Genomic DNA, 24,702 nt, shown 5'->3' with positions numbered 1-24,702 from the left:
TATATCTGGTTAAACGTTACTAACAGACTAATGGGATTTATTCTGTAGATAGTTTATGCTGTTTCCCACCAGAAAGCGCCATAATCCGCAATTTGAGAAAATGGCGCTTGGTGATGCATAACGCCGTCCACTTATGGTACATTTAAGGTAGTGCGTTCATTTTGGAGAATAGTAATATATATATATATATATATATATATATATATATATATATATATATATATATATATATATATATATATATATATATATATATATATATATATATATATAGTACGTATTTAAGTTTTAAATTAGACATACACCCTATAAATGGGGCAACACTGCACGACGTCGACTTTCCACAAACCTCCGTTGACTCGTCGTTAATAATTTGTCAGTATACCGTGGTTGTTTAAAGCAATAACAGCGTAGATTTTAAATTTATTTTTGTAAACAATATGTCTGTTTATACACCCATAGAAAAGGTTCAAATAAAAATTGAAAATTTTGAGGGTTGTTATTGCCTCAAAAATTGCAGAAAATGTCACGCTCAAGAAGTGTCATCACCAGAAAAATTTGAGGAAAGAGTATACCGGGATACACAAATTTGTACAACAATCGAGGTAGATTAGAAGCGTTGCTAGAGTGTTAGATGGAGTTAGATGTTAGTTGCACAGAAGTGTTGTTTACCGAACTCAACGTCCTCAAAAAATTAACGTCTGGACTTGTCATTTTAGGAGACCACATCATAGGTCCATTTTTTTCAGGGCAACTTGAATAGTAGAGTATACCTCAATTTGTTACAGAATCATGTTCTTCCCGCTATTCTCAATCTTGCTAATATAAATCTGGAAAATGTTTGGTTTCATCAAGACGGTTTCAGTTCACAACGCTCAAATAATTAGGGAGTACTCAAACAATACTTTCCCGAATCGAGATATTAGTAGAACAGGCGATATAAGTGGCCTGAGCGATCTCCAGATCTTACACATATGAATTTTTTTGGGGACATTTAAAAAGCATCATCTACGATCATCCTGGGGCTAGAGCCCAAAATTTGGATGAATTAAAAAACCAAATAAGATAAGTCTCCAATTCTGTTACAGCAGAAACTCTTTCATCTGTCCGCAGAAGTTTTTATGACAAAATGGGATACTGTTCAGCCGTAGTAGGTTAAATATTTGAATCATTTTTCTAGGGCATAAAGAATTATTTCTTATTTTATTAGGAATTATTTTTTATTTTTCATAAGAGTATATTTTTTGTTTTATCTTTTTAAAGAACCGATACAAATGCACCGCCTTATAAGGGTCTGTCTATTTCTATAGAATTTATGCTATAAGAAATGAACCGGGCGTACGTAATGAAAACTAAAATCGACGGACGGATGTATATATCCGATGCATTGCTATATGTTACTAAATACTTTGGCGCACCCTGTAAAACAGTTTCTCACTAATTTTGTATTTTAAATCGGTAAATTTTTAAACGAAAACGTAAAAAAATACTTAGTACCCAGTGGACATATTTCTACTCAAAAATGTTACCTGAAGGGCAAATTTCTGCTGAACTAATAATAAATGTTTTGTCTTATCTAGTGCTTTTTGTAGTATATACCGCTGTTGCGATAAAATCTGCTCTCTATCTGACCGATTTATTAACATAGCATTCAATTTCATTTTAAATCTTTGACTTTTCCCGCTGTAAATATCTGCGAATCAATCACGTTGCAATAATGAGGACAGACATCTTGATGTTTGAACTGTAACTTAAAAAATAATATTAGGTATTTATTATTTAATTGCTTCCTCAGCGGTACTGCGACTTTTTAATTACTATAAAGATAAAGAATAAAAAACAATTAATCCATAAACAAAAATACGTAGTTAAAAACAAAAGGCTTAATTAACATTCTATAATGGTCTTATTGAAACAAAAAAATGTACTACAATATCCTGAACGATAACAAATTCTAATGGTAAATATTATACAGGGATGAGTGCCTAAGAACCGGCAAAATAACGCAAAAGATAGAAAACATAATACGTTGTGAAATAAAAAGAGATGAAAGTAGTAGAGGTGAGAAATTATCGATATTAACCTATAATTTACTTTACATTACATTAGAATTATCGAAAATTTCCCACCTTTGGACGTTAGCTTATGAGCTGGTTGACTTCAGTCATAGTAATACGTATCACGTAATATAAGTAAAAACAGTTTAAGTAGGAGTATTTTTTTATCCAAAATTAAAGTATTGATCAATAATAAACTATGATTTGAGACGTGGCATACACTCTTCTCAATACAGAATTATTATAGCTTGTTATTCTGTATTCGTCAAAACAGAATTAATTATCAAATTACTACTAATTAAACTGTTTACTTACATTTGCTTTATTGCCTTCAATCAGTTTTTACTTTATGCGAAATTTAAAAAATGTAAATATTCGACGTCATACTTGTAATATTATGACTGAAGTCAACTATTATAGCTCATAGGCTAACGTCGAAAGGTGGGAAACTATGGATAGTCCTAATGTAATTTAATGTAAATTAGAGGTTTCTATCGATAATTTCCCACCTCTACTACTTTCATCTCTTTTTATTTCACAACGTGTTATGTTTTCTATCTTTTGCGTTATTTTGCCGGTTCTTAAGGCACTCATCACTGTATAAAATTCATTACAATATTAAAGACAATACATGTGTAGTATATAATAAGCAACAAATATGGAATAATACTGCTGGGAAATAACAATTATATCTTGTTAAATTTTTTCAGAATAAAGTAGTTGCGATGTACTTCTGGCTCAACATCTACGACTAAACTGATTAAATCCAGAATGACCTAAAAAAGAAATATCAATAAACAAACTATATATTTATATGTAATTTGATATTAAAATATAATCAAAATACGAACAAAAAGTGTTAGTGCCCATTTTTTGTTATAATTTTAACAAAATGAATCATTTTAGCAAAATATAGTCACGTTACAACCTAATGGATTTGCAGAGAATTTCAATAAAGTTAATAATTGGCTTTATTGGAATTAACTCATCATTTCTTCTTCGCTAAGTATTGGCTATTATCATGGTAATTTTAAGAAATTGAGACTATAGTTAAAACACAATAGTCACAATGTACATAGGAAAGTTACAGAACTCACCAGTGGACTAAGATAAAGGCAGAATGAAATTGAATGAATGAAATGAAAATAATTCTGGCGGAAACATTATCTTTGTTTGAAGGCCAAAGACATAACTTCTTTGAGCTAGAAGAGGAGGTAAATGATGAACCAAGAATATTGTATCAGGAAGGTTATTATGCAATAACACTATAATATACACGCAGAACTACTCAAACTAATGGACAACGAATCAATAGCAATAATCACAAAGGTACTTGACAACATATACAACTCTGGAGAAATACCAACTGATGCCAAGAATACCTTAAGATAAGCCTCATAACTCATCTACTAAAATTGTTCCTAAAGATAATTCTTAAGAGACTTTACAAGCTGTGTGAAAGTCAAATATACGTCAACCAGTTCGGATTTATAAATGCTATTGGTACGAAAGAGGCTTTATTCTCAGTACAAGTTTTATTTCAGAGATGCAAAGATGTCAATTGCGACGTATACACATGTTTGGTTGATTACGAGAAGGCATTTGATCAAGTACAGCATACCAATATGATGAAAATACTAAAAGAAGCAAGAATTAGCAACAAAGATCTGAGCATAATTAGAAACCTTTACTAGAATCATACTGCAAATCTCAGAATTAAACATGAGCACACCGAATACATGAAAATCAATGAATATGTGAAAAAGGCTGTATTTTGCCTCCTCCTATTTTCAATTTCTACTCTGAAAAAATATTTAGCGAAGCTTTACTCGAACTTGAAAAAGGCTTCTACTAAACGGGTACCGGTTAACAATATCAGATATGCAGATGACACCATAGCATTTACGGGCAATTTAGAAGACCTTATGAACAAAATCACGTGTTATAATCAACCATATGGAAATATAAACATAAAGAAGACAGAAATCATGATAATAAGCAAGAAAAGATAATGTAATATCAACTTTACTTCAACCAAACCCCAGCCGAAAGAATAACGTTAACAACTAGGAGATAATAGCACGCATTGGAAAAGCTAGATTCATCTTTAACCAGACGGGGGCCTTTTTCAAGAGCCACAACCTCTCTCTTGGTATAAAAGTAAAAATGCTGCGATGCTACGTCTTCTCTGTTCTTTTTATAGTGTTAATTGTAGAACATGAATGAAAATATGTGCAGAAGAATGGAAGTATTTGAGATGTGGCTATATCAGAGAATCCTTAAGATCCCGTGGACTGACCGAATCACAAATGAGGAGATCCTCAGAAAAACGAAGGAGAACCGAGAGGTCCTGAGCACCCTCAAACCTCGAAAGCTACAATACTTCGGACACATTATGCTAAACGAATTTAGATATACCCTCCTACAAGCTAAGATGTAAGGAAAAATATTTGAAAAGCAAGGTCCAGGAACAAGGAGAACATCCTGGGTAAAGAACCTCAGAACCAGATTCAACACTACATCTGTGCAGCTTTTTAGAGCTGCTGCAGCCAAGATAAAGATTGCCGTGTATTTCTCAGCGTGCCAAAAGCCGTTCATGTTAATTTTACCCGTCTTTTAATTTCAAAGGTTTGGTTATTTGGTATCTGATAGGATATTAGACCTATGCTAATATCATGACCTAAATATTTTTTGTTTTTTGGGTTTTATAAGGTAAATTCGTAAACCTACTTCCTTTGATACATAATTTAATGTATAGGTTAGAGCTGGCTTTCCCTCAGGGCAAGTAGTAGAGGACTAACTTCGTTCACGAGTTAGGAGGCTACGCGAGGAGCTCGAGTAGCCAGGTTTGCTAAATCTCTGAAGTAGATCTGTCCTATATCGGGATCATAAGGGGGTAACTACGCGCTACCTAGCCTTCTTAATACATCTTTTAAGAATCCCTTAAGAATATTTTTACGTAGTGAGAAAAAGGTTGTAATAATGTTTCTAGATGCCTTTGGTCTGGAATATTTTTTAGCAGCGTACTACAAATTATAGTATACACAAATAAACGAAGAAAAGTTCAAAAAAGAAGACATTGACCTTAACAGATTATACAAAAAATAAGATGAGAACAAAAAATAAGATTCTCTAGATTAAAAATGACTTACCGCTTCTTTAGTGTGTACAACACTCTCATCCAACTGAGTCATGTGGTGTTCAGTGTCTTTCTCAATTTTTGCAGCTGCGTCTTCTTTAGACCCCATGTATTTTGCTTCATATTCGCGAAACTGTCTGTCACGTTCTTTTCTATATACTTCGATATCTGCCGCCGCTTCATCTCTAGCTTGTTTTATTCTTCTAGTTTTGCCTACAAAAAAAACATTAAAATATAAGAGATAAAGATAAATTTAATTAAAGAATAATAAATCCGCTAATCGAGAGAACAAAAACTCATGAAGGGACCGGCCCTGGCAAGGTATGGTTAATTTGTACTGCTATTGTACTCCTAGTTTTTAATAAAAACAAGTGGTTTTATTAAATAGTTTTTTAAAATTAAAGTGTTTATCTACTAGATACTACCACATAAGTCATCTATACGTAATTATTATTTTATTATTGTGAAACGAAAACGTCAAATAATAAATATACACTACCGTACAATCATTTTGTGAGGTTAGCTGCTATAAGTAGCTTATAGTAGCATGCGGTTGGTTTGTCACTTACCAGAGTCGAAGTAAGGCCTTCGCCGCCGCAGCTTAAAATGACTTCACACAATGTAAACATACCTTCCGATCTAACCAGCCCAGTAAATCAACGTTCGAATATCACAAACAGTTATGCATCAGCCGCTTCACAAGCGTCATCACTTTGGGCACAATCATCAACCCAAAAAATATTATTTTTTCATCTAGATTATCTCATTATAGAATCTACATGTATTTGGCAAACCAAATCGTAGTAGATAACTTCATGACACGACATGGCTCTATAAAAGTACTCAGCGAAGCTGTAACAACACGAAGACTTGTCTCTCCAGCAGAAAGACTAGTCTTGTCTGGAGTCCGCCCGTCAATTCCTCATCAAGAATTAGTTGAAGAATTACAGAATATCGGTTTAAAGCTTATTTCCCCAATAACATTTCTGAAAATTAGCTCGACTCTTCTCGAATATAGTCACATATTGAGCTTTCGGAGGCAAGTTTATATAAACCTTATAACATCACCAATTCCAGATTCTATTCTAATAAATTTCGACCAAACACCTTACCGCATATTTTTGTCACAAGGTACACTCACCTGCTTTATTTGCAAAAATACAGGACACATATCATCCCAATGCAATAACAATTCAGTAACGGAATCAACTCATATTGAGTCAAACAATGAAGTACCAAATCAAACAGCTTCAACAAGTATACTACACAAGGTACCAAACACCCAGCAGTCATCAAGTTATCCATTATCAAATCAGAGCATATCACCTACACCTACAAATCTTCATGACAAAGAAATTACTAATACTCCTACTCATAGCACCACTTTCAATCAACCTCATTCAGCGGCAATACCGTTTTCACAAACTTCGGAAGCAATATCCTCCAATCTATCAGCTCCTTTTCCATTAGATACAACTGCAGAAAATTTTAATAAAACTGATACATCACCACAATTTTCTGAAACAACCATTTCAACCAATCTTACAAATAAAACTTCAAGCTCGACTTCTGTCACTATCAATGAGTTTGCTCCAGTACTTCCAAATGTAATAAAGCCACAGCATCTAAGTGAAAACTCTAACAGCAATTGCGAAAACGCAAGTTCTTCCATAAAACGCAGTATTGGTGAGATCGACACGCCTCGTTCAGACTCAGCAATTTTATCAAAAAAATCTGTTTGCAAAACCCAAACCCCTTTAAACCAAAAAAACCGCGCTCAGCTAAAATCCCATCTACACGGGAAACTCTTGAAAATTTTATTGATAATCATACATCACCATTCGTTTTAAATTACCACCAATTGTCCTTACTGATTGATAATGTCCAAGGCTCGTCGGCACACGTCGGAATAACAGGAAATGAAGAAGCTGACAGGACTGCACGAGAGGCAATTTTAAGTGATTTGTCGGAGCCGATAGACAAGTGTGTTTCCAGTGACTTAAAAGCTTATTTTAAAAATGAAGTGTTGTGTTTGTGGCGAAATGAGTGGTCTCAAACTAATTCCAATCTAAATAAAATCAAAAATAATGTGTCTCAGTGGTTCCCATCGTCGCGCAATAGACGAGAACAAATTGCGGTTGCGCGTTTACGTCTAGGACATACCAGATTAACGCACTCCTACCTTTTTACAAAGAAAAATCCACCTATATGTAATCAGTGTAGCGTCCGGTTAACAGTCGAACACTTTTTAACAATTCGTAGTAAATATGACCTAGAAAGACAGCGCTACAAGATCCCAAACGCTCTACCACAGGCTCTAGGTCGAAACTGTTCCTGTGACAATATAGTGAATTATCTTAGATCCATAAACATTTTGTACAATCTGTAGGTGTTTTTGTTATTTATAGTTTGTTCCGTCGCTAATAACCTTTTGGTGGATGCGACATCTTTTTCTAATAAAAAAAAACTCATGAAAGAATCTTCTTCCAAAGGTGCCTATCTTCTAGAGATGTTGGCGACCATAATGTCACATCATTCTATTCACAGTAGCTCGACATAGATGATTTAATCAAATAAAAGGCAGATATCGAGCACAGGTTTTTATTAAATGTTGCTCAAGTACTTTCGTTCTCAGAGCTTTCCATCTCAGAGAATGGCATTCCATTCTCTCCTGCTGTCACCCACTATATAGCTTGTTCAAATTAAACATTTTTTTTTAAACTTTTTGTCCTTTGTCTAGTGTTGTACAAATGTATTACTTAATGTTTATGACATTCATAACATTGTTGGATAGCCTATAATTTTAACGAAATGTCCCTGAAGATGCTCTGAGAGCGAAAGTACTTGGACAATATTTAATAAAAAAACTGTGCTTGATATCTGCCTTTTATTTGATTAAAGTTCATTTATTTAAACATTCAACCATATATCACCAAATAGATCAGTTGATTAATATCTTTTATTTTGTAGCTATGATCCCAGGTATGATATATTTTTTTTAATTTACTAATGTTTTTATTTAACAATGTCTTGTCTTCTCTATACCACTTTTACCACCATATTAGCGGCCCTAATAATACTTTGTAATAAATTTTTAATATTGATATAATCTATTTGCTACTTATTACAACAATCACAGGCAAAGTGGCCACTCAGTACACCAATAGATATGTAACTTAATATGTAAGATATACGCGTAATCTTGTTTCAAAAAATTATTTTTAAATAAATAAAAAAAAACTCCCCTAGAGTGGTCACTTTTTCCGGGTTTTCCCTACATGAAGGAAATTGAAATAAGAATAAAGAAAGCGAGAAGTACCTTTAGGAATATAAAAAGAATACCAATCAGTCGAGACTTGAGCTTATAACTAAAAATACTTCTAGTTAAATATTATATTCATTCTATCCTTTTATATGGGGTGGAGACGTGGACAACGCAAAGAGGGTGGTTTGATTATAACTTCAATCAACTACTCCGTGCAGCTGTACCCAAGATCCAAATAGGAATGATGAAAGCCAAACTTCGAAACCGAGACGGCACGTGAGGAGTAAGTCTTAGCCCCGTATTTATAGTCGGTACTCAAGCCCGTGCTTGAGCATGTGCTCCGCCAAGTCGAACTTACGTCAAAGTCATGCTCAAGTATTTGTTGTGTTCTATAAACGATACTTCGGGTATTCTCGTACAAGGTTGATCTCAAGCACGAAAAATTAGTACAGTAAAAGTAAGTTTCGAATAAATATCGAATAAAAAGAAGATTCTGTCAATTTTATCATAATTGTGACTAAACTTTTAGCGCCAAATTTAGTTTATGCTTTAGCCCGCGCAAAGTTGGTTTATAGTATAGTATACTTACTGAAATTTTGTGTTTGGTATTAATATTTTGCGTTTGAAATTAATATTGGATTAACTATTTTAAGGTATGTAATATATTATAAAAAATATTTATTCTAGAGAATTAATTTCCATTTTGTTACTGTGTCTGAGGCATAATTTTAGATGTTCAATATATGCTTACATGTATATTTGTTTTTGGATATATTTATATGTGTGTAATGCGTTACAATCATTATAATTATATTGTCTGTATAAGCCGTACGCTAAATAAATTGGTTATCTAAATTTTAGATGAGTGGAAATGGCATGAAATATGCACCTTACTCAACAAAGGAAAAAGTTCTCCTAATCCAGCTGGTAACTGAAAACGGTGTGGTAGAGAATAAAAGGACAGACGGTGCTTCGACAATGGAGAAAAAGATGGCTTGGGAGTTAATAACAAGAAATTATAACTGCCAGCCTGAGGTCAACAACATCAGGACCAGCGACCAGCTTCGAAAATTGTGGAACAACCTAAAACAAAGGTAGAATACTTTTATTAGTTTAAGCAAATGCTTAAGTATTGACCAATAATTTTTTTATCATAGGAAACGCAAAGAAACAACAGCACTGCGTCACAGCATGTTAGCTACAGGTGGTGGTCCCCCGATGAAGCCAGAGTGTGATGCAGTGCTGGAGTTAGTTGAAGAGGCTGGTCCCAATATAGACGTCAGCATCGACTGTTCTTTTGATAGCACAGCAGTCTTTGAAAAAGGTAAATGTACTAAATTTGTAACTGTGCTTTACTCATAGTATAATTGTAGGCCAAAAACAGTTCAACCAGCTAGGAAGCTCAATAGCAGGACCATCAGTAGCCTCTGACCCCCCTCACTTCTTTCCCACTACAGAGTTCAAAGAAATGGACTTGTTATGTAAGTATGATGTAATAATTTTGAGCAGTCTTCCTGTACACTTAATAATAGTTTCAGGTAATACTTGTAGTGTGACACCTGCTGTTCATACAGAAGAGGATGATGATGATGTGCTTCAAAGTGGTAAGTGTTTTAAATGTAGTTAAAGCCATATGTACTTAACAATAATATCAATTTTAGCAAACACTCCTACTTCTAGTAGGGCACTGGGTGCTATACCACAAATATTGTCTGAAAATAAACAACGGTCCAAGAAAATGAGGGATACCATCAGACAGCAAGACGAGATTCACAGGATGAAAATGAAGATTTTGGAAGAAGATATGCTGAGGGCAAAAGCCTTAAGAGAAGCAGCTGAGAAGGAGAGGCAGAGAGCTACTGATGAAGCTGAATTAGCTTCATTGAAGTTAATAGACTATAAAAAAGGGTAATTATAGATTTTATCATGTTTGACTTGTTACTAGAATTTGGCTATAATGAATTGTATATTTTCAGGCGCTAGAAGATCTTTTTCCTTTGTTGGGTACTCTGCATTTTTAGAGAGAATGTTAGGAATAAGCCACAATATATTTATTTACATATTTTATTTACTGATTTTTTTCAATCTATATGACCAGAGGGCTGTTATCATAGATACAAAATTGTGATTTATTTTCAGAAAATAAATCACAATTTTGTATTTTTGGTAACAATATCTGGTCATAGACATCAAAACATCAGTAACTATAACATATAAATAAACATTGTGGCTTATTCCCAACTGAAGATAGTGTTAACTCAGTCTTACAGTGGCCTTTTCACTTTCGGAGCACTGAATGTCAGAGGAGGGTCTGTTTTAGCAGGTAGGCATTTGACGTAGAATCAGCGACGAGAGGGCGTTTTAAAGTACCTCGGGAACTATCGCCGGGACTACGAAGAATGAATCCTGCACTAAGGTCAGTCAGGCGGCGCACTGGACTGAGATGTCTTTTGAAGATTTCAGACCCCCCCTCTATAAAGACGAAAAAAAATTTAAAAAAAAATATACTTTGTGTTGTAAAATCATGGTTATTTTCTTTCTATTCTCCTTCCTGTTTATTTTATTTCTAGATAGTATTTAATGTAGATTTAAGGTTCTTAATATTTTAATTTCAGCTGGTAAGATATGGTTTTACCTTTTTATTTGTTGTATAGTCTTTTGTTTTTAGATTATGTATGTTTCTCTTTCAGTTTTTTTAAGTATTGATTGCTACATAGATCATATTTTTATGTTGTTTACTGAAAATTATTAAAATACTGAGTTTGCATAATTTTTAGTAAATTGCTGCCACTGCAATATATACATGTATATATACATATATATATATATATATATATATATATATATATATATATATATATATATATATATATATATATATTTGTAATGTTCTAATTGTTTACAGTTTACTCCTGATGAAGCTATAAAATAAAATAATCTATTTTATATTGTATTTAATTATTATAACTGTATAATTTTTTAAATAAAGAATATTAATATTCTAAATTTGTATAATTTTTATTTGGTAAGGAAAGGTTTTATGAAAGGAATAAACACTTAATTAAAAGGAGGGAAACTCCTTGTACTCAGTAAAGACATACTTTGCTTAAGTTGTCTGAGCATAGTGAGTGAAAAACCCTCATTTATTTTAAATTAAAACATAAAAAAATACATTTTTATAAATAACACAAAAACATACTATATTTAACATAATATAAGTATTCAATAATGTATTCTCAAAATAAACAACTTTGAATTGAACTGAACAAAGATTAGATATAAGAAATAAAATAAAATATTGAAATTTTAAAAATAAAAAATTGGAAAAATAAATCATGAACAAAACGTGTAATCAAGCTAATGATAATCATTCTGACATTTTCAGAAATAAGATAAAACATACTACATCTAACATAATACAAATATTCAATAATGTATTATCAAACTAAACAAATGCCAATTGAAAAAAGCTTGTGTATAAGGAAGCAATGAAATAAACTATTGAAATTTTAAAAATAAAAAATTGGAAGAACAAATCATGAACAAAAAGTGTAATCAAGCTAATTATAATGATGCTGATATTTTGAGAAATAAGATAAAACATACTACAGCTAACATAATGCAAGTATTCAATAATGTATTCTCAAACTAAACAAACAAATGCCAATTGAACAAAGGTTAGATATAAGGAATACAATTAAATATTGAAATTTTAAAAATTAAAAGAACAAATCATGAATAAAAAGTGTTATCAAGCTAATGATGATGCTAACATATATCTACCTATAATAAGATAAGTATTCAATAATGTATTTTAATTCTTATGCAAAATATTGGTGAATAAAATGTCTCCTAAAATTTAAACCTCGTTCCACATCATTAACATTTCTATTTACTGGCACATCAATATTTTCTACAAAATCATCATCATCATTATTATTTTCTTGTAAACCTATATTATAAAGTACTGCTGTAGCACATATTATTGCAAGAGATGTATTTAATTTAGTTTGTAGACCTCGTTGAAGACAAGGAAACCGTCTTTTCCAGGTTCCAAATAGCCTTTCAACAACATTTCTTGTTCTTATATGTGCACTATTATACCTATTTTCTTGATCATTACCTAAAAAGAGATATCCATCAAATAACCTATTTTTTAGCCAATTATCAATAAATACCTGGCTGTAATACTGGAGTAAGTAGATAGTGTCTGCATGCATATCCACTGTCACCTATTAATAATCCTGGAATTTCACCTCTTTCCATTCTAACTCGTAATGCACTTCGATCAAATATCAAGCTGTCATGACTTGATCCGGGATGTCGAACAACAATATCCATAATCTCTCTTCTAGGACCTGAAACAACCTGCAATTTATTTATATAATGAGGGCCTGGATAAGAAAGATCAATCTATACCTGCACATTTAATGAAAAAAAGCCTTTTCTATTACGAAATACTTCCCCATTATTACCACCTGGATTAGATATCTTGATGTGGGTGCAATCAATACACCCAGAAACATTTGGAAAATAGGCAACCTCATAAAAACTTGTTATATTCCTCCTAAATCCTTGTCCAGTATGGGGAAACCCTACAAAATCATTTAAACGTTGAGCTATTAATATTGATACCTTTTTAATGGTGTTGCTTATTGTCGATTGACTAATACCCCGCAAATCACCAGATACAACCTGAAAATTAGATGTAGCATAAAATCTTAAACAAATTAACAATTGTAATATTGGAGGTATTGGTAAACCACGATTGTCTGCTTTTCGTAGACCTTCAAATACCAGAGGCAGAATGGTATCTGCAACGGTATCTTTGTTGAAACGATACCGTTGACGAAATTCAACATCGCGGTAAAACTCCATGGGAGTTTCCATATCACGAATATATCGTTTTGGTATACGTTCCGGCTGATTTCCTTCTTCAATATGATCAATAAACTCTAAAAATTCTTCAACTTCGTCATACATTTTTTATTGTAATGAGAAAAACAAAAAAAATATATTGGAAGCGAATCGGAAAACAAATTTAACAAATATAAACAACAAAAGTTAGGTTAGGATCCCGTGCTCAAGGCAGGTCGATCCGATGCTTGAGTACGAGCTGTCATTTCTGCGTACTCAAGCTCGATTTCGTACTTGAGAACGGTTTATAGAACACAAATTTCATTCAAGGTCGACCTCAAGCATCGACCGATACTTGAGCATCGACTATAAATATGGGCCTTAGCCATACCTACACTAGCTTTTATTTTTCCACCACAGTACCACTTGCTTGGAAGAATGAATGTAAGATATTTAAAATAAAAATAAAAAAGAATAGCTAAGGGGAAAAAGTATGAAAGCTTTGAACTAAGTCGCAAAATATTTTTTTAAAAAGGTGTATTTATTGTGTTACCAACATCTATTTTTATTTTGTCGCAACATATATCAGGTACTATTACAAAAATAACCAAATCCAAAAACCAAAAATTTCTATATAGAAAAAATATTTTGATGATGAAAAATATTTAAATATTATTATTTAGAAAAATTAATTACATATAAAATACAACCTTTTTTTAACCAATTTTTTATAAACGTTGCCTTCGTGATTCGTCAGAGTTGGCAAACTCATACCATCAGCAATGCGAAATTCTAGGAAAGTACATGAAAGGTTTCTATTAACAAAGAAGTCCTACTCAAGAAATGAAAATATAAATAAAATGAAACATACACTCGAGAAAGAGCCGAATGAATAATCACTAGACTAAAATTCCCCGAGGAAAGAAGTCCACTACCACACTAAGAAGTACCTTAAGAAATACGTTTCGCAAAGAATTGGGGATGTAGAATAAGAATTAGCAACTAGTTAAGATGTTTGTTAACTGAGAGGAAGCCATGGTGAAAATTTTTTATTTCTTTACTTCGTAAAAGAGATAGTTAACTCATATGATTTTGCCCAATGCTAAAAGACCAAATACATGAAATCCTAAAAGAACCAAAAACAAATATAGATTCATTCTCATTCGAACCTCCGAGCAGTAAACATATCAGCAATTAGCGATAATTGATATTTAATATTAGCTTGTTAGTTTGGACAAAATAAGGAATTTTTTTGTTTCAAATGTTGAATTTCGTTTATATCTAAAATTTAAACAAAGGTGCAGTGTAAAAGTGTTACTTCTTCTGGACTAAAATCTGTAACTTTGATTTTTCTGTTTCATCTATAACAAATCAAGGGTAAACGACCATTTCACCGATTTGGCGTGAGGTTAATCACCAGTCCTTCCGGTAATGATCCATTATAAGCACCAGGGCCTTATTCAGGTTACTTAGACCAAACATAGAAATGGATTCAACAGCGGGATCTTCCACCATGGAAAGTTCTGGCAATCTACTTGTAAACCAACCATCAAAATTATATTCTACAGCTCTTAATCAACCTACAAATAAATTCCCAAACAAAACACAAGCAATTCTACTTCACTTACTCCCAAATACTAATATTGCAATTTACCTTAATGCAGTAACTTGTAAAGTGGATCCCAGAAAAATACATTCTATTTGTAAAATCATAAACGATGGTATTTGTATCTTATTTACCAGTGAACATACAGTCGATGAATTTCTAGCCCGAAGAACGTATTCAAGCCCGAAGACTAATAACAAATGGACGATTGATTATTTCCAACAAATGTCCAAGTATTCCGCACAGCATTATAGAAGATCAACTGAAAAACTTGGTATAAAACTCCAATTGACTTTCTCAGGATAGGGACTTCAAATCCAGCATTCAAGCATATCTTGAGTTTTCGACGACACACTTTTATAGCGCCAACTAATTTAGACAAAATAACCCGATTCTATGTTAATTAACCATGAGGATAACAACTATCAAATTTTCTTTTCCATCGAAAAGCAATCTTGCTATTTATGAAAGCAGCAAGGACATTTTGCATCTCAGTGTCCCAATAAAAATAATCAGACTCCTTCAAACAACATCCAAAATACTGTTCGTCTAAACTCTCTACAGGAAGTACACCAATCAGCTCCCCTTTCGACAATATCTTCTACACAATCCTCTCCTACTGTGATTGAAACTACAGTACAACAATCAGCTCCTTTGTCGATAAATTCCTCTACACAATCCTCTCTTATTAAGGCTGAAACGTCTAGAAAACTCATTACCTCTCAATCAAATATGCATACTCCGATAAACTGCGACCTAGCCAATGAGACTCAAATGGATACTTAGATCAGCATACATCCTCATCCCAATACCATAAACCCAATGTATCTGAAATGATATCCCCCCCAATAAGGGATAACGAGAATTTTTTTTTTTTTTGTCTTTATAGAGGGGGGGTCTGGAATCTTCAAAAGACATCTCAGTCCAGGGCGCCGCCTGACTAACTTTAGTGCAGGATTCGTTCTTCGTACTCCCAGCGATAGTTCCTCTCGTCGCCGAGTCTACGCCGAACTCCTACCTGCTAAACCAGACCCTCCTCTGTCATCCAGCGATCCGGAAGCGGAATGGCCGCTGTAAGGCCGGCATCACTTCCGAATCACTACCTTTATTCATTCATTCTCCATTCATACACATCCACACTCTATTCATCAGCAAGGAGGTTCCCTGTCTCGTTCCAGGTAGCGCGTAGAAGACACTCATCGCTCCTAGTTCGGCATTATTTCCAGATGGGCATTTCCTCCTTCCCCACAGTCTGACTCACGCATTCCAACTCACACAGTGTGACCCACTTTTCTAGCTTCACCTTTCAACATCATTCACTCTTACCTTTAGCGTTGGTTTAGCAGTCTTTCTTCCTCTTCCTTTTTCTTGATCACTGCACGGATATAGCTGTGTATGTTAGTCCAAACTAATTTATTTTCAATCATTCTCTCAATCATTTCTCTCACTGTAACAAAATTCACACCTGTCTCTCTCTCCATTCTGTTCCTTTCCACTATCCATCTGCTGCAATCTAACATCGTATGTGTCACAGTGTCCGAGTATCCACAGTATAGGCATTCATCTGTATCAGCCTTTCCGATCCTATAGAGGTAGGCTTGTCCGTGTTGTTCCATTCTTCTTGCCATCTTTCAACTGACCTTTCCCTTTCCTGTCTTTTCTCGGCCACAGTAAGGTTTGGACCTCTTCTCTCATAAAGCTCTTTTCTTTCCACCGCCAAAACATGCAACGGAACACATCCAGTGATGATCCATAAGGCTGCCGCAGACACAGCCCTGTAGGCGCATGCCACTCGCAACAGACTTGTTCTGTCTACTCGTGTCATGAGACTCCTACAGGCAGTTATCTCTACGGCGTCGCTCCAGACTGGTGCCGCGTAGAGGACGATCGATTGTACAACACCGTGTAAGACCCTCCTCCTTTCGGATTTGGGTCCTCCAATGTTCGGCATCACCCTCCCCAACGCAGCCGTACTATTCGCAGCCTTCCGGACCACCTCCCGCACGTGCTCTCCCCATTTTCCATTCTGGTGCAATGTCACTCCTAGATACTTTACATGTTTCTTAGGCGTTAGACATGCTCCCGCACATTTTAATTCAATATTTTGCCTATTCCTTGTCCCCTTCAGAATGATGGCTTCGGTTTTCTCTGTCGCAAGTTTCAGTCCGTGCTGCGTCATCCATTTCTTTACGACGCCGCCTGCGTTTCTAACCCGGTATTTGAGATCTGGCTCATCCCGAGCCACTACCAGTACAGCGAGGTCATCCGCGAATGCGAAAGGGGTTGTACCCTCTCCGTATTCACAGTGCATAACCCCGTCATATGCCAGATTCCATAGCGTCGGGCCCAAGACAGATCCCTGGGGTACCCCGGCCGTCACGTCCACGATCGTGCCCTTTTCCACTATAATCCTTCTCTCGGATAGATACTCCGCCACCACATTCATCAGGTAACCAGGACATTCTCTCTCCTCCATTGCCTTCATTACCTCGTTCCACTGCAACGTATTGAATGCATTCTTAACATCAAACAACAGCAGAGCCGCCCAGCGATGTTCATCCCCTCTGTTGCGCAATGCTTCGAGTACACTCATGATTGCATCAATCGTGCTTTTCCCTTTACAAAAACCAAATTGCCTCCTTGATAAACCACCTAAGTATAAATAACCACCCATATAACAATAAGGGATAACGAGAATGCCTTCGTTGAACCGAAGCCATGAAGCCAAAAACCAAAAACTTAACAAAAATACAACAGAAACCAATTAGAAGATCTTACCAAATGTACCAGTCAATTTTCAAAGAAATCTCCAACGATGGATACTTAACAGACGAAGAATTTATTGACTTCTTTGAAAATGCGCATGGTTCTTCAGATCTTCTCAGAGTCGCCAGAACTTACTCGGAGGATATCGAGGGATTGATAGACTTTCTAAAGAAAATACATCCCATGTTAGGTCCAAGATATCTTAAATCCCGTTGTTTTAGAATTAAAAACAAAATTACAAAACAAATTTTAAGTAATATTTGTACCGATGATCCTAGCGATTTCTCTCCGGAGACTTTTTAATTAAACTATTTTCAATTCTATTATTCAATGGAACCTAAATGGGACCCATACCCATTTCTTCTTCTTTAAGTTCCATCTTCTATCGAAGGTTGGAAATCATCATGGCTATGCGGACTCTGTTGACTGCCGCTCTATAAAGTTCTGCACTACTGCATTCAAACCATTCCCTTAAGTTCTTAAGCCAGGATATTCTTCGTCTTTCCACATTTCGCTTTCCTCGGATTTTGCCTTGCATAATAAGTTGTAATAATGCGTATTTTTACCATCTCATCACACGTCCTTAGTACTCAAGTTTTCGTCTTTTGATAGTTAATATTATTTCCGCCTCATTTCCTATCTTTCTAGTTACTTCCACGTTTGACATTCTTTGAATCCATGATTTTCGTAGGATTCTTCTGTAACACCAAAATTCAAAGGCGGCCAATTTATTCAGATGGACTTGTTTTAGTGTCCACGCTTCAAAACTCTCAATTGCAGTATCTTCAATAGTCAATTGGATATTTGCATGTGCAGATTTAGTCATGATCATGCATTTAGTTTTCTTTAAATTTATCTTCAGTCCGTTCTCATGACAGCGTTCATTAAGGCGTTACATTACGTTCTGTAAATCATTGTTGTTATCCGTCATTATTACTGTATCGTCTGCAAAACGTAAGTTATTAGAAGATCTTAAAATTCTTATAAATAAATTTCATCTATCCATCCTATGTTTGCAAGAACAAATGGCAGGAAACATGGGATGTCTCAAATTCTAACCTTATATCCATAAAACAAACTGTCCTACCATGGAGGCTACCTATGAAAAGAAGAGATCAAGTTATCATCTCCATACTACGATCAGGACACACCAAGATCACACATGATTTCCTACTACAGAAGCAACCCAAACCTTTGTGTGATAGTGATCTAACAGTACATCACTTATTAGTGGACTGTCCGCTGTACGCACTTGAAAGACAACATGAACAGTTACCTACAACAATAGAAGACGTTATAAGTAAGTAAACATAGTGACCACAATCGTACCATACTTCTTTTGGTTTCCTCAGGACTAATCAACAAAATTTAATTGTATTCTTTGTTTTTTTTTTATATTTATATTATAATGTAAAATCGACCATTGCTAATAATCCTTATGGTTGGAGCAGTTTCAAATAAACACAATATAGATTCCGAAATAATTCTCAAACTGAACAAAAAAAAATGTTAAAGCGTAGGTAGTGTTAAAGAGTTCATTTAAATTATTAGATCAAAAGTGTCTACAACTAAAACGGGATATTTTTATTTTTCAGTGTCTATTGACGTGCATTCGAACGGCAAGCCGTATATTATACTCATACAGGTTGAGACAGATCGGTAGATGGAAGAAACGAATAAATAATCTTAAACTAGAGTGAAATCAGATGACAGATACAAATTAATAATGATCTACCGACGGAACAAGAACAAAGAAGAAAAAAATCATTATTTTCTTTGTCTACCGTAGTTTTTATCTACGACTTATCCAAATCGGATCTAGTTTAACATGTAATATATCCGCTCTTATATAATAAGTATATAACGGATTATATTATCTGAGATCAGAACTAATTAAGACGACAGTCGTATATAACGTTGTTACGAAAAATTACTTTATCCTTCACAGTGTTCAAAATTGGTGCATACTCATAAATAAGTTAAATGGTCAAATTTGCAATAGTATATAGTCTTGGTAAACAATACAGGGTTATGCTAAAGGTTATTTTAAAACTATTTTTCTTGTGATATTTTAATGTAATTTAGTATCCTTTATGGGAATTAACCAAAATTTCAATTGAAAATTCGACGTCCATTTTGGAAATCGTAAAATGAGAAAAATTTTTAAAGTGGAAATTGGAAGTGGTATTGGAAAATATTAGTTTCTATTATAATCCTTATAAACTTAAAAAATAGTTAACAACAAAATTTATTTAAAACATCTAGTGAACAAATAATATTTCTTCTTTTTCCTTCTTTATTCTAGGCAAATTGCCTATTTAAACTTCATTCACCGCATCAATGTTCAGATTGTTACCTAACCTTTTTCGAGGTCGACCTATACTTAACTCAGCTCCGTATCGTTACAGATGGATCTCCACCAATTCTTACCATTCATGTTTATTGCACTCTGCTAATATGTTCATTCTATTCTTTTTCCTGTTTATCCCCAACCGTTCACGTCATCGTGAAAGAAAGAGTAGAGGGAAGAAAAGGCTTGGAAAGAAAGAATAAATCTTTACTGAGGATTATCAGAGATTGGACTAATCTCAGTGTTAAGAAGCCCCAACCGTTAATATTGTCTACATCACATGCATTCCTTATGTTTTCACTTGATTCCTTGTCTAGAATAATATTTCCAACTATGCCCCGAAGTATCTTTATTTCTATTGCTTCAAGCAATTTTTTTTTGTTTTTGTCGTTTCTGGTCGAGTCTGGTCGAGTTTTGTGGTCTTCCTACTGACCGTCTTCCTATTGGGGAATCGTCTCTTGCCGTCTTTACTACTCTATTTGTTGTAATTTGTTCTTGACACAGTTCTTGCTGTTCTTCACCTTGTATATACGTCATATATCTGCACTTCTAGAAATGTCCCGTAGTGTCTTATCATAAATTTTTCTAAGTGTTTTCTTCCATAATTCATCCGTAATCATTCATTTTCTAAGTGTTAATTTCAATAACACGACCTGACACATAGAGGATAAAAAGGATGCTAGAAACAGTAAAGATGAAAACACTTAGCAAACTTGATGGTAAAACATTATGGGACAAAACTAGAAATACAGATATACGACGTAGATGCAAGGTGGAGAACATTAAGGACTGGGTAAGAAGTAGAAGAGTAGAGTGGTTTCCCAATAGGAATACGATCAGTAGGAAGACCACGAAAACGATAGAACTACAACTTACTGGAGGCACATTGAAAAACAGACAGAGTCGTGTCTACATAAAAAGAAGACAAATATATTTATCTCCCATATTATATCCTCTCATTTTGGACACTTCCTTTATTATCTCACCCATAATAACGTTGAAAAGCAACGGGCTCAGATAATCATCCTGAAGAATGCCATTACCAGTTGATATTATATAACAATATATAACAAGCGAGTCTTCTACAGCTGGCGCCGCATCTCGCATCCTAATTTCCAACGTTTTCTGTCGAAGCAATCTTCAGTTGTTAGATCTCTGGCGGTCATTGCATCGTCGACATCGTCTCTCCAGGATCGTCTTGGTCTACCTCGTTTTCTTCTAGTTGGCGGAGTCCATTCTTCTATTTTTTTTGGCCATCTATTTTTAGGCATTCTCTGAAGGTGTCCATACCAGTTAAGTCTTTTGGCTTCGATTGTGTCTATTATGTCTAGATCGATTTCCATTTCTCTCCGAATATCTTCGTTTCTCACCCTATCAAGTCTAGTGAGCTGGCAACATCGTCTCCAGTAGTTCATTTCCATGGCCTTAATTTTTGATTTGTTTCTTTGGTTTATTTCCCAAAGTTCGGCGCCGTACAGCCCAATACTTTCTATTATTGTTTTATAGATTCTTCTTTCATTTTCTTTTGTTATTTTTTTATTCCATAATAGTCCGTGTAGCTGTCTGGTGGCTGATCTTGCTTGGCCAATCCTGGAGTGTATTTCTTCGCTACTTCCTGCTTTTGATGTTATTTGGACTCCCAAGTATTTAAAATTTTCTGTTGGTTTTATAGTTCCCATTTCGATTTGTAGGCTTTCTGGTTTTTCTCCTACAACTAAGTACTCAGTTTTTTGTATATTAATTGTGATTAATTGTTTTCTAAGCATGTAGCCTACATCACTCTCGTCTTCAGCTAGAATGGCTTGGTCGTCAGCGAAGTGTATCGTGTACAATCTATCATCTTCGATTGGGATGCCCATATTGCAGCACTTTCTTCTCCACACTGAGAGTGCCTCATTTAGATATATTTTGAAGAGTGTAGGTGCTATGCAGCAGCCTTGCTTTAGGCCCTTACTAATAGGAATTTCTCTAGTTAATCTATTTCCAGTTTTAATGTTTGCCGTCATATTTTTGTAGAGCTTGTATATTTTTTTTGCTTATTTCTTGTTTTTCCATTGCTACCTAAAGCATTGAAAGTGGTACACTATCGTATGCCTTTGTCAGATCTATAAAGACTATATGAGTTGAAAGGTTGTGGGCTAATCTTTTCTCGGCAACTTGTCTTAGAGAGAATATACTGTCATTACAGGATCTGCCTGCACGAAAGCCATTCTGTTCTTCAACATCTGTCATCTCTTTTTCAATTTTGTTTTTTATTATTTTTCCATACAGTCTTGAGAGTGAGTTTATGACACTTAGCCCCCTGTAGTTTAAACAATTCTTTCTATCTTCTTTTTTGTAGATGTTGTTAATATGTGCTTTTGTCCACTCCGGTGGTAAGTCGTGTCCATTATAGATTAAGGTGAAGACATACGCCAGTAATTCCCGTAATACTTGTGGGCTATGTTTTAATAATTCATTCGGTATACCTTGTGGTCCGCATGACTTCCGATTTTTTAGAGTTTGTATTGCATTCTCGACTTCCTGTACTGTTATTTCATCGTCTTCACTAAATTCCAGTTCATATGTTGTTGTACTGATGTTCGTGAATTGAGGTCTTGTTTCAGTCAAAAGTTGTGAGTAGTGTTCGATCCAAGATTTTTCTTTTATTAAATCTATTCTACTCGTTTCTTCTCTGTTTGTTCTCAGATTTTTTACCGTTTTCCATGCTTCTATTGATCTTGTTGACCCTATATATTTGTTGAGTTCTTCGCATTTACTTTCATATATCTTGCATATGTTCGTCTATCATCTGGATCATTTGTTTGTAGCCACTTTTGATATGCTTGTTTCTTGTTGTGTACTGCATTGGCGATGTCATTTGTCCACCATAATGGAGTATTCTTTTTGTTCTTTTGGATTGTGCCGAGCGCTTCGTAAGCTGCTTCATTGATTTTATTGATTATCTCTTTATAGGTATTCTGGGCTGAGGAGTAGATCAGGTTTGCCAATTTTTGGCTGAGTCGCAGCTTATATAAGAATGATGTCGAGTCGTTTTGCAGTACATCAATATTGTATTTAGGTAGATTCGATTCCAGGGGTTTTGATTGAGCTAGTTGGTTGTCATTTTGATGTAGTAGCCGAGGTCGATACTGTAGGTAACATTTTGATCTTACCATATAGTGGTCAGTTCCGCACTCCGGTCCTCTTAATACTCTTATGTCTTCAACTTGTATGTGTGTTTCTTATTTTGTGATGACATAATCTATAATTGACTTTGTGTTTCTCGTTGGTTGAACCCAGGTGTACTTATGTATGTTTTTATGTTGGTAGAATCCGTTTAGGATTTTGAGAAAGTGCTGTTTACAGAATTCGATTAAGTGTTCCCCATTTTCATTTGTTTTAGCGTCACCATATTTTCCTACGACTTTGTCATTTGTTTTTGTTCCTGTCCAAGCGTTAAAATCTCCCAACAACACAATTTCTTTGCGGCTATTTATATTTTCAATGAGTTCCGATAAAGTTTCGTAGAATATTTGTTTAGCTGCTTTTGATGCATTTTCTGACGGAGCTTATATTCCAATAATCTCGAGGTCGTGCCCCTTTCCACGTAATAGATACTCTAATAATTCTCTCATTGATCAGCTCCGAGCTTTTCAGGTTTCCTTTTAAGTCTTTTTTTATCAATATTGATACCCCTGCTTGTGCTCTTTTGTCTTTCTCTACTCCACTATAAATATGTATAAAACCTCCTATGTCTTCACTACCTTGGCCTTTTTTCTTTGTTTCGGTAAGAACCGTAATATCTGATTTTATTTTCTTTACTTCTGCCATGACTTGGTCTGACTTGGTTCTCCACCCTTGCATATTCCACCAGTTGATATTAGATTGATAATTTCTCTGTGTTTTTAAACTTGAATTTAAATTTTTTTATATGTCTATATATATATATATATATATATATATATATATATATATATATATATATATATATATATATATATATATATATGTTTTCTACACTTTTGATTAGAATATAAGGATGTCTTTTAGTTGGACCCTATCGAATGTCTTCACTAAATCAATACATAAATAGGCAGGTTTGTCGAATTCCACTGATTTTTCTGTTATTTTTTATATTGGGACAAAGACTGCATTTCTGCAAGATCTACCTGATAGGCATCCTTGTTGTTGGTCCTCTAGGGATATATGGCAATAATCTTGTTTGTTATAATCTTTGTCGTAAGTTTTGATGTTATACTTAGTGAGTTTATTCCTCTATAATTCGAGGGAAGTTGCTTACCTATCTTTTTAAATATGAGTATGGTGATGCTAGTTCGTCATTGATTTGGGATTATATGCTGGTAGACGATTTTTGAATTAATTGTGTCAGTTGTTGTATTAGATCCTCTCTTCTATATTTTAGCAGTTCATTTGCGATTCCGTTCTGTCTAGGTTTTTTCTATTCTTTAATTTCTGGAGGGCTGATTTTTTATCTTGAAGTTTAATTTCGATGTTCTCATTTATTATTATTTCTGGTGTATTCAAATAGTCTTCCGTGTTTTCTACCGTACATAGTTCAGTGGGATAATCAACCCATTTTTACTTAGGTATTTGATTCCTTAGTTCCTTTGATTAGGTACTTGATTTTCATTAGGTGACAACTAGTTCATTAACTTCTTT

At 34.4% G+C, this 24,702-nt stretch overlaps 2 protein-coding genes across 3 annotated transcripts in view; one reads left to right on the top strand and one right to left on the bottom strand.

The window, feature by feature from the left end:
• Window positions 1-1,882: 1,882 nt before the first annotated feature.
• LOC140436781 (V-type proton ATPase subunit G-like) overlaps window positions 1,883-24,702 on the bottom strand; it is a 33,011-nt gene continuing 10,191 nt past the window's right edge. Inside the window, exons 2-3 of the mRNA XM_072525868.1 lie at window positions 5,210-5,409; window positions 1,883-2,833 (exon numbers count right to left, since the gene is read on the bottom strand). Of these exons, the coding sequence (XP_072381969.1) occupies window positions 2,744-2,833; window positions 5,210-5,409 (290 nt within the window). The 3' untranslated portion in view covers window positions 1,883-2,743. The remainder of the gene's footprint in view (window positions 2,834-5,209; window positions 5,410-24,702) is intronic.
• On the top strand, window positions 8,775-10,911 carry LOC140436780 (uncharacterized). 2 transcript variants are annotated; one of them, XM_072525866.1, is made up of 6 exons: window positions 8,775-9,114; window positions 9,323-9,555; window positions 9,619-9,785; window positions 9,835-10,065; window positions 10,123-10,369; window positions 10,438-10,911. In XM_072525866.1, exons 2-6 carry the CDS (start codon window positions 9,323-9,325, stop codon window positions 10,442-10,444), a joined length of 885 nt encoding a protein of 294 aa, XP_072381967.1. In that variant the 5' UTR covers window positions 8,775-9,114; the 3' UTR covers window positions 10,445-10,911. The 2 variants fall into 2 exon arrangements, with proteins under 2 accessions (XP_072381967.1, XP_072381968.1); XM_072525867.1 differs by lacking the exon at window positions 8,775-9,114 and having other exon boundaries at window positions 9,125-9,555; window positions 9,835-9,942; window positions 9,994-10,065.

The sequence above is a fragment of the Diabrotica undecimpunctata genome, chromosome 3, assembly GCF_040954645.1.
Source record: "Diabrotica undecimpunctata isolate CICGRU chromosome 3, icDiaUnde3, whole genome shotgun sequence".
NCBI classification, from domain to species: domain Eukaryota; kingdom Metazoa; phylum Arthropoda; class Insecta; order Coleoptera; family Chrysomelidae; genus Diabrotica; species Diabrotica undecimpunctata.
The sequence above is the reverse complement of the archived record's forward strand: the minus strand, read 5'-3'. Positions and strand labels throughout refer to the sequence as shown.

Bases quoted from the DNA above. Each gene is read 5' to 3' on its own strand.
- LOC140436780 (XM_072525866.1), top strand. From the start codon at position 9,323: ATGAGTGGAAATGGCATGAAATATGCACCTTACTCAACAAAGGAAAAA. The intron at 9,786-9,834 runs GTAAATGTACTA...GTATAATTGTAG, and splicing joins CACAGCAGTCTTTGAAAAAG to GCCAAAAACAGTTCAACCAG. The intron at 10,066-10,122 runs GTAAGTGTTTTA...TATCAATTTTAG, and splicing joins TGATGATGTGCTTCAAAGTG to CAAACACTCCTACTTCTAGT.